Raw genomic sequence first — 11,696 nt, 5'->3', positions numbered from 1 at the left:
TTAAATTAAATTTAAGCCTTAACTTTATTTGCCTTGGTTCCTTTGTTTTGATGTTCCCCCCCTGATTTAAAAGCTGTCAATTTTTCATCGATTTCTAAAAGAGAAAAAATAATAAAAAATAAAATATTATTCATATAAGAAATGGGTTACATATAAACACAAATATAAATAAATATACATAAACATATATATATATACATATATATATATATATATATATATATATATATTATATTTTTACCTTTAATTTTTGTGGTTAAATCCTCTCGTCTGGTTTCTACATTTTTTACACTTTCATCCCTCTTTTGTTCATACATATCTTTTTTCTCAAGTAATTTTTGAATACATGAATCTATTTCATCAAAACTTACGGGTGGGTTAATACCAGCAGTTACGAAATAGCATAATATATTCATATCTAATTTGAATGTTTTTTGTTTATCTTTTTTACTTTTTGCTTTTTTATTATTATTTTCATTTTTTGTTTTGTTGTCATCTTTATTTTCATTATTTTCTACTTCTCCATTGATTTTTTTGGCTGCATTTTGTTGTTTTTTGGATTCTTCTAATTTAAATTCTTCTTGTAATTTTTTTAAGTAAGCAAGCATATTTTCTATTAGTGCTAATTCTTCTCTATATGGTAAAACATCTATATCTTCTAGTTTCTTTTCTAAAGACTGTTTTTCTAATTCTAGATTTTTCCTTTCTCTATCTTCTTTAATTTTTTGTTGTTTTGCTTGTAATTGATTTAATTTAAAACTTCTATATTGTTGTTTCTTTTCTTCCATCTCTACTGTTATACTTCTTCTTTCCATAAAATAATGGTTCATTTTTTTCGAATAGTTATCTCTCAAGTTGTTCAATTCGTTAAGTTTGTTATTTTTTTCTTGATAGCTATTTTGTAATTCTTTTAATCTGTTGCGTTCCATTTTTTTCTCATTTCTTAGTTTGCTTATTTTTTCTCTAATGGAGTCCATCTTGCTTTTCAAGGGCACTAAAAGGAAAAAAGAAAGAATATGTTAATCACAAAATATAAGAATATGGTAATAAAAAAAAATTTAAACATATTGAGCGCACAACGTGTACCACATGTGTTTCCACAATAATATGGAGAAAAAAAATATATATATATATATATATATATATATTAATAATATATGCACATATATAACATGCTTCATATTTTTTTCAATTACCTATTGTTTCGTCGTCATATTTGCTGGCTTCATTTTCTATTTTGCTGTAAGATGACAATAATGGTTTATTTTTATTTAATGCTTGTATTTGGTTTATTAACAATTTTTCTTCCTTAATTGAAATAGTAGATGTCATTAATTTGTTTTCTATTTCTCTGATTTTTTTTTCTATGTCTTCTTCATTTTCGAATCCAATTTGTTTCTTCATATTTTGTGCATTAACCTTTAATTCCTTTTTATGCTTTTGTTTTTTTTCGATATCATCCAATATACTTCTTCTTTCATTTTCTAATTTGTCAATATCTGATTGGAAGGAGTCTATTTTTGTTACGATATCTTTTTTCTTTTTATTATATTCCTCCTTCCCCTTATTAGCTACTTTAATTTCTTTTTGTAAATTATCCTACAAAATAATGAAAGAAAAAATTTAAATATAGAAATAATAATATTATAAACAAGTGCGCATAGTTCATAGGTTTTATACTATAATGTGGATATATAAATATGAACATAAAAAAATATATATATATTTATATTTATTTATTTATTTTTATTTTTTCTTACGATCTTCTTTTTTATTTCATCAATTGATTGAGATATATTTCCTAACTTTTCATTGTAAGCATCAAAATCTGGTTTTTCGATCTTTATATTTTCAGCTTCAGTCATTTTTTTTTCTTTTTTTTTTTTTAAATATAAATATAATGGAGAATAGTCTTTATTTTAATAAAATTTAATAAAGTTCTTTTTTTTCTTTTTTTTTTATTCCGCTATATTGTCTTTCTTACAACTGTAAAATGTCCTATTTAGAACAATTTCTTTAAATATATAGACAAATGTGAGAATTTTTTTTTTTTCTTTTTTATTTTGTGGGGGTTGGAACTAAACGGTCTTCTACATATATACATATATATATATATATATATATAATAATATATTATTTAAAAAAAAAAAAAAAATTCATCTACAAAAAAAATAACAAAATAAAAAACATATTTAATCCATAATATATAATATATAATATATATATAATAAAGTACACTTGTATTATTTTTCTTTTTTTACATATGTACTTCACACTTTTTCAAATATTAAAAAAAAAAAAAAAAAAAAAAAAAAAAAAAATAAAATTTTTATGTACGTAGTTTTATATTAAACAAAATATTATGTACACAATGCATATATATATATATATAACGACATATTATATATTCTTTTTTTTATTATTATTTATATTTTTACCAAATTGTGGACGCTTTTTTATTATTCTTATTCTATATTTCTACATTTACAAAGGAAACCACACAATAAATATTTAACTAATCATCAAAATGGGTGGGAAATAAAAAAGAAAAAAAAAAAAAAAAACTCCTCAATATATATAATATATATATAATATATATATTTCGTATTTCCTTTCTTTTTTACCTATATAAATTAAGATTATAATATAAACATAAAAAAAAAAACAGTGTTTTTAAATATTTCACAATGTATCCATAGAAAAAAAGAAAAAACTGTACGCAATTTTGTTTTTATATTTTTTTAAAGAAAAGCAATTAAGTTATTATATTACATATATTATAAATACGTATAATATATATATGATATATATATTTTTTAATAATTTTATTTTAAATTAATTTTTTTCTATTTTGATATATTTATAAAAAAAAAAAAAAAAAAAAAAAAAAATTGGTAAATAATTATTTATATATATTCTTCATAATATTATTTTTAATAATATTTTTTATAATATATTATAATATGTATACAAAAAAAATTTTGTGCGAGAAATATGATATAATAAATTTTTATTATAATATATATATATAATAAATATTATATTATTAAAGAAAATAAAAATTATTATAATAATAATATATATATATATATTATAATATATAATTATATACTAAATATGTATTACTATTTTAAATATAAGAAAAAGAAGAGTATGGATTAGATATCATATTAAAGAGGAAAAAAAAATAAAATTGAATATATTTAGTATATATTATACACTTATTATATATATTATAATATATTATATAATAATATTATGTTAAAAAAGAAATGGGGGTTAAGATTTTTCAAAGCATATAAGAATATATTACATATATATAATATTATAATATATATATATATAAGCAAAACATTTAACATTTATAATTATTAAAAACGTGCATAGTTAAAAAAGTATATTTTATACATATTATTTCAAATATGATTATAATAAATAAAACAATATAATCATAACAAAATATATTAGTAATATATATTTGTATACATATATATAAATATATTTATATAATTTTTTTTTTTTTTTTTTAATAGTAAATTCAATTTCAACCTCTGTATGCTCTACTTTTTCAATACACTTTAAATATTTTAAACCTTGAGAAAAAAGAAAAATATATATAATATTACTGTATATATGGTATTATTTTATATAGATCATATAATATACTTCCCTTTTTTAATTATTATTTTTTTTTTTTTGTAATAAAACTTACATTATTTTATATAATAATATTAGGTGAAAATACTAATATAAACAATTTTATTGAATAATGTAAAAAAAAATATATAATATATAATTATATATACGTCGATTACGATTTTTGTTTTTTTTTAAATATATTAAATATGGTAAAATAAATTATATATATTATATATATATATATATTTTTTTTTTAGAAGAATGTGTTACATAACATTTAAAAGTTTTTATTAAAAAAATAGGTTTAAAAAAACAAAAGTAAATGACAAAAAAAAAAAAAAAATATTAATATATTAAAATATTAAAATATATGAAGAAATAAAAATATATATATAAATATATATATATATATATTATAAGTGTGAAATACAAATTATAATTTTATATCCAATTTTAATTTAAAAAAAAAGAAAACGTATAAAGCTTAAATATTTTAAATTCTTAAAATTTTAAAATATTACAATAATAAAAAGAGTACAGATGTTATAAATTGATATTTTTTGTTTTTAATTATTCTTTATAAGATATATTTCGAATATTTTGTTCAAATAATTATTCAAATGTTTGATGCTCGAAACGACGGATATCTGGCACCTAAAGAATGAAATATAATATATATATATATATATATATATATATATATAATACATATGTGTGTTAACTATATTAATCTTTTTTATGAACATTTATGAATATAAGCAGTAAATAAATAAATAAATAATATATATATATTACCCTTTTACTTCATGCCGGATTTTCACTAATATTAAAATTTTATTTTCCATATTCAAATCCTACAAAATATATATATATAATATAATATTTATATACAAAGGAATATATTAATAAATAAATAATATATATAATATATAAACTTTTTAAACATATACATATATTTTTTTTTTTTTTTAATTACTGGAAAATGTATATATCCTGATGCGCATATGAGCATTCCAATCTACCAAAAAAAAGTACATAAATAAAATAAAATAATATATTACATATATGTATATATATATATATATATATATATTTTTACTTATTAACCATATATACACTTGCTGTATCTCTTTCAACCCTACCTTTAAAATATAAAAATTAAAAGCATTAATTAAATAATTCAAAAAATATTTTTTAGAAAATTTAGGTACTCCCATTATCACATCTTCATTATGAACTTGTGTGAGTGCCTTCCAATAATTTTTGAAGGTCGTTTCGTTCATTTTATTTTCTTTAATAAATCTGGTCAGGAGGATTGGAAGTTTGGAGGAAAAGCTAGCATTCTAAGAAAAAAAAAAAAAAAAAAAAAAAAAAAAAAAAAATATATATATAAACATCAATATATATATATATATACATACATATATATATTTGTGTGTTTTCTTATGTTTTCTATTTATTCTCTTCTTACCGCTGCATTTGGTGTCATTATGTTAAAGTAAATATTAGGTATATTGTAAAAGATGTCTGATACAGTTAGAATTATTTTGTGAACATACATTCCATCACTGTCGATTTTTTCATTGTTAACAATTTTTTGTTCTTTTATGTTTATTTGTTCACACTCTTCAATATTAATGCTAAAAGGGGAAAAACATAAAACAAAAAAAATATAATATAAATATTATACATATTGATATATTTTTATTTATTTATTTAACGTACCTGCTAAGGTTAAGAACTGCCTTGGATATATTTTTTATATAAAAAATTAGAATACCTTTATTGTCCTGATATTTTTGCTTCATTAAAATAGAGACCATATTATTTTTAAAAAAAAGACATTTATCTAATAAGCACGCGTTAAACCATAAATCATTTATATTATTAGCTTTTTGTAAACAAAGTATTTTAAATAATTTTTCATTATCATCTGAGTTATCACTAGAATTTTTCGATTTACGACTTGATACACTTGATGAGGATTTTTTTGAATTATGAGAAGAATCGGATAAGTTCCGTCCTCTCTTTTTATTATACTTTTCTTCATTTTCTTCCTCTTCCTCATCTTCATCGTCAGATGATGAGGAATTACAAGAAGAATGAGATGACATTTTATTATGTGAATAATCGCTATTGGTGTCATTGTACTCTTCATCCTTATTCCTATTATGTTTTCCTGATTTTTTGTTATCATGATTTTTGTCGAATTTGAGAGAGTTATCTTTTTCATTAAAGTCAATAACGGCATGTCTAAAAAATAAAAATATAAACATATATATATTATATATATATATATATATATTGTTGAACGTTAAATATGCAATTTGTTAGGTGAATAACATATACACCACATGCATCATATATATATATATATTTTTTATTTATTTATTTATGCACATATTTGTGTTTCCTTTTTTACTTGTTTGTCTCCAGCAATCTCTTTATAAGAAAATTTTCGTGCACCTTCTTCATATTGTAGAGAGGCATATTTTTCAAAAGATAATTTAACATACTCATATTATTCATATTACACAAATTAAGAAATTCACATGCACGTGTTTGTAATTCCAAATCTGAATGATTAATACAAGTGTTCAGAATTTTTTTCACATTGTTCATAAGTTTATTATCATAAAAAACCATTTTCATAATAGCCATTAAAATAACACATTTGGTATTAGATGATGCAAAGGCAAAATATTTTTCAAGAATTTTTAATTGATCTTTCATAGGTACTTTATCTTTTATTAAATATCCAAATGAACCTATAATATATGTACATAAATCTACTAATAATTCAATCTTTGTAAAATTATCTGATAAATATCTATAACATTTCATAGCAGCATATGTTTGTACTTTCTGATCATCTTTATTTTTATTATTATTATTATTACTATTATTATTATTGTTATTATTATTGTTATTATTATTACTATTATTGTTATTATTATTGTTATTATTATTATTATTATTATTATTGTTGTTGCTATTATTATTTTCATTATTATTATTTATATTATTTAATGTATTATTTTCTCCTTTTGATAATTTGGAAGAATTTTTACCATCGCCTTCAACAAATCCAGTTATTATTTGAACTAATCTAAACCATACTTCTTGAAATATAGACTTGTGAGTTATTTCAATCATTTTAAATATAACATCAATATACCATGATAAGTCTGGAGAGAAATTTTCAGCTAGAATAGATATTTTGATTATAACTTCATTTTGTATATATGGATCAATAAATGGTAAATGATGTAAAAATACATTAATAAGTAATTTCCAATTATTATGATTACACATATTAAATAGAATATTAAATGTTTGTAATTTTATTGTAATATCATCACTATTTAATAAATTTATTAAATGCATAATATGTGTTTCTAACATATTATAAATTTTTAAATTCATTTTTAATTTAGATAAACTATTTAAAATAACATAATTAATATTTGATTTTTTTGTATCAAATGAAGTTATTAAACATATTATTATATCTCTATTTCTATCTTCTATTTTATCATCTAAAAAATTATATAAATTAGAACATTCATAAATAATACCATATTCAATGTATATAGCACTTTTTTCATTTCTTAAAATATCTTTATTTTTTTTACTATTTGAATAAATACTATTTTTTGAAAAGCTCTTTTTAAATATATTACTATTACTTTTATTATTATTGTTCTTGTAATTATTATAACTATTATAATCATTATTATTAATATTACTATTATTATTATTATTATTATTATTATTTGTAGTAATAAAATTATTAGGAACACTATTCCTATTATTATTTGGAGTGTTTTTATTCAACGGATTGTTTTCATTTCCTAATCTTCCTTGTAATTTTCTATATGGCTTTGATATAATTTTATACATGATATCATTTATATTATTTATAGTTGTTTGAGACAAATTATGAACATCATATAATTGTATCATTTGTAAACATTTTATTAATAAAAATGGATAACGGACATGTGAATAATAAAAACCTTCATCAATTTTCAAATTTTCATCTAATATTAAATATAATACATTTAATATAAAATGTATATATTTATTTATATACTTTTTTATTTCATAAAAATCAATTTCTTCAATATTAAATGTACACTCAGATTCGATTTCTAATATTTTATCTACTTTCTTTAAATCATTATATAGAAAATTTTGTTCATTTAAATATATATTTGATTTACTTCTTTTTTTTTTTAATTCATTTTTTATATGTAATGATATACGTCGACTGTGATTACTACTACCACTACTATTTGAACTATTATCAAATTGTAATTCTTCTCTTTTTAATATATCATCATTTTTTTCATCTAATGAATTTTTTTTCTTTTCTTCCTTTTTTATATAATAATACATTGACTCATATTTTTGAAATATTAATATGATCACATATAATAAATTTAGATATGCAAATATATTAAACATGTTTATTTCATTGAGATTCTGATCTAGAAATTTAAAAATCTCGAAATCATTTTTACCTCTTAATAATAAATCATGTCTTTTTTTATATATATTTGCTAAACATAAAAAAGCTTTTTTTCTTATATTTGGTTTATATATATAATTTGAAGTAACAATATGTAATATATCTTCATATAAATTCTCTATTAATAATCCATTTATTTTATGACTAGCAAAATGAAAAGCTAAGAAATTTATTTTCTCATCATTATTTTTTATATCTGCCTTTATGGTACTTACCATAATATTTAACATTTCATTATTTTCATCAACTAATAAAGATAAAGCTGTATATCCACAATATTTATCACTAAAATTATTACTACTTATTAATTTTATTATATCTAAATATGATAAAGATATACCATATCCTAATATATGACAATAAATTAATTTCCATATATACTTCTTTCTTTTATAATTTGTTATATTTTTCTCATTAAACTTTTTCTTTATCTTAATTATTTCTTGTAATACTTTCTTTTCTTCATCTTCTTTACATTTACAATTACGAACCTCATCAATAAAACAATATAATCCCTTTATGCTATGTTTAATCATTTTTTTCTTAGGTCTTTTATTTATTATATTATTTTGTGGTTAATCTTTCGCCCTTATTCTATATATAATATTATTTTTTAATGATATTATATAATATTATTCTAATTATTTTGATTTTAAATTAACTTAAATTAATTTAAATTAATTTAAATTGATTTAAATTAATTTATTATTTTATACTACTTCTTTTAATATTATTTTATTTTTATTTTATTTTTATTTTATTTTTCTGTTCGTTGTCCTCTTTATGCTACATTCTTCATTCCTATCATATGATTTTAAATGGTCATAATGATATAAATAATATACACATAAAAAGGGAAAAAATAAATAAAAATATATATATATAACTAAATAATTAATAATGTAATATATATATATATATGTATGTATTTATTTATTTATTTATGTATGTATGTATGTGTTTGTCTATATTATATACAGGACAAACATTAAATTGAAATATATATATATATATATTTATATATATTTATTTATAACTTTAAAATATAATAACCACAAATATATTATATATACATATATTTGTGTGACTCTTTTTTTTTGTGCTCTTTTTTATCAAATTTGGTAGGACCTATATATTATTTTTTGGTATTTTATTTTTGAATAGCATCAATGCAACAAAAAAAAAAAAAAAAAAAAAAAAAATACACATGACAAATACGTAATATTTATAAAATATAATCATATTTTTATTTATTATATTATTTTGATTATTTATAAAATATTATTCCTTCTATATAATAATATTACTTTTATATATACAATCAACAAAAGTATTTATTATAATATATATATATATATACATGTCTTTATCTCTTTCCCTTCGATGTGTCCTATTTATTTTATATATATACCATAATGTTATACTTTATTATTATATGTTACGAAAGGAATATTTATTATTTATAAATTATTTACTTTGTACTTTTTTTTTTTTTTTTTTTTTTTTTTTTTCTTTTCTATAATTTAATAAAAAGTAGTACGTATCAAACACCTTGAAAATATTGAAGCAGATCATCAAAATACAAAAAATAAAGAGAAAAAAAAAAAAAAAAAAATCAATATATAAATGAATGATTTAAATATATATAATAAATGAATAAAAACATATATTCATACATATATGATGTTATGTATTCAAATATATGTATAACATATCATAAATATATACAGCGGACTAATAATAAAAATATATATATATATTAATAAACAAAAAAGAAGGAATACATTTTCAAATAAATTTTAAAATGTTCAAAAAAATATGTATATATATATATGTATGTATAAAAAAAAATTCAAAAAAATTTATAAAATTGGGCATTATTTTGATATCTCTATATGAAAAATAAATAGCGTTAAGTTAATAAAATAATATTAAGAAATAAAACAAATATAAAATAAAAAAAAATATAAAAATATTATATATAATAGAAATAGAAAAGTTATAGAAAAATTTTCTTATAATTTTGGATGCAAAAAAATAAAATATATATATAATAATATATTATATATATATATATTTGTTTAATGGTATATTTTTCCAAAATATATTATTATATAAATATATGTAAGGTTATTCAAAAAAAATAAAAATTAAAATAAAAAAAAAAAAAAAAAAGTTTTTCTATATATATTTATTAAAATAAAATATATATGAAAAATTACATAATTTTTTCTACAAGTTTTAATAAGATGATATAAAAATATAAAATATTGTTTTTTTATATAATAAAAAAATTATTATAAGAAAAATTAATATATTATATAATATTTTTGTACATATATATATAATAATTATATATTATATGTATATATATTTTTATATATTTTTTTATTTTTTTTATATATATATAAATATTATTATATATATATTTTTATCTATATATTATTGTTATATATATATAATATTTATGTTATTACTATTTTTTTCTTATTATCTTTAAAATGAATAAATATTTATATTATATTAATACATATATATAATTATATTATATATATATAATTATATATGTATATATAATTTATGGGATGCTCAAATAATAATTTCGCACCAACATAATTTTTATTTTTTTTTAGAAAGGAAAAAAAAAAAAAGAAATTACAATAAAGGAAAAAATAAGAAAAAAAAAAAAAAAAATTGAATTAAACCAAAAAATAAGAAAATAAATATAAATTTTAAATAATATATATTTATTAAATACAAAAAAAAAAGAAGAAAATCCAGTTTTAAAACACAATCATATGTATTGTATATTTATAAATATATATAAATATATACAATATATATAACTTTTTTTTTTTTTTTTTTTTTTTTTTAAATTTCTTATATAATTATTATATATTTATAAATATATATAAATATATACAATATATATAACTTTTTTTTTTTTTTTTTTTTTTTTTTTAAATTCCTTATATAATAATATATATATATATTTTCATATAAATCATTTGTAATAATTTTATGACAATTTTTTTTGAAATTTAAGAAAATATAATCATATATTTATTATATAGTCCAAATAAAAGAAGAAATTCCATATATATATTTTGTTACTATTAACAAAAAAAAAAAAAAAAAAAAAAACGCGATTTGTGATGAAGCATATTTGTTGTAAATGTGCAGTGGATAAAATAGTTTTCCTTTTTTCTTTTCTTGTCTTTGTAAGTATTTATTTATAAAGTCTGAAGTTTTAGTTTATATTGTATTTCTATATAATTTACGTTCTACAAACCCACAACCGTATTGATAAGCATTATATAAAATGTAAATATTATACAAATAAGTACATATATATATATATATGTGTTTTTCTTTTTTTTTTTTTTTTTTTTTTTTTTTTTTTCCTTTTTTTTTTTTTTTTTTTTTTTTTTTTAAAATTTTTTTTTTTTTTAAAAAAGTTTTTTTTTTTAAAAAACTTTTTTATTTTTTAATATTTTTATTTTATTATATATTTTAAAAATTA

The 11,696-nt window shown here is 16.9% G+C and overlaps 2 protein-coding genes across 2 annotated transcripts; both read right to left on the bottom strand.

The window, feature by feature from the left end:
• Window positions 1-11: 11 nt before the first annotated feature.
• On the bottom strand, window positions 12-1,865 carry PGSY75_0617200 (hypothetical protein; the record flags this gene model as incomplete). Its single annotated transcript, XM_018784755.1, has 4 exons — window positions 12-94; window positions 242-994; window positions 1,197-1,599; window positions 1,761-1,865. The coding sequence occupies 4 exons, from the start codon at window positions 1,863-1,865 to the stop codon at window positions 12-14; spliced, it is 1,344 nt and encodes a 447-aa protein (XP_018642809.1).
• A 2,340-nt stretch (window positions 1,866-4,205) lies between these two features.
• PGSY75_0617100 (putative AP-2 complex subunit alpha) lies at window positions 4,206-8,709 on the bottom strand (the record flags this gene model as incomplete). Its single annotated transcript, XM_018784754.1, has 7 exons — window positions 4,206-4,293; window positions 4,435-4,493; window positions 4,616-4,657; window positions 4,782-4,982; window positions 5,111-5,279; window positions 5,365-5,892; window positions 6,062-8,709. 7 exons carry the CDS (start codon window positions 8,707-8,709, stop codon window positions 4,206-4,208), a joined length of 3,735 nt encoding a protein of 1,244 aa, XP_018642808.1.
• Between the last annotated feature and the right edge of the window lie 2,987 nt (window positions 8,710-11,696).

This window comes from Plasmodium gaboni, chromosome 6, assembly GCF_001602025.1.
Source record: "Plasmodium gaboni strain SY75 chromosome 6, whole genome shotgun sequence".
In the NCBI taxonomy this organism is placed as follows: Eukaryota; Apicomplexa; class Aconoidasida; order Haemosporida; family Plasmodiidae; genus Plasmodium; species Plasmodium gaboni.
This window is presented reverse-complemented; position numbering and strand designations above follow the sequence as displayed.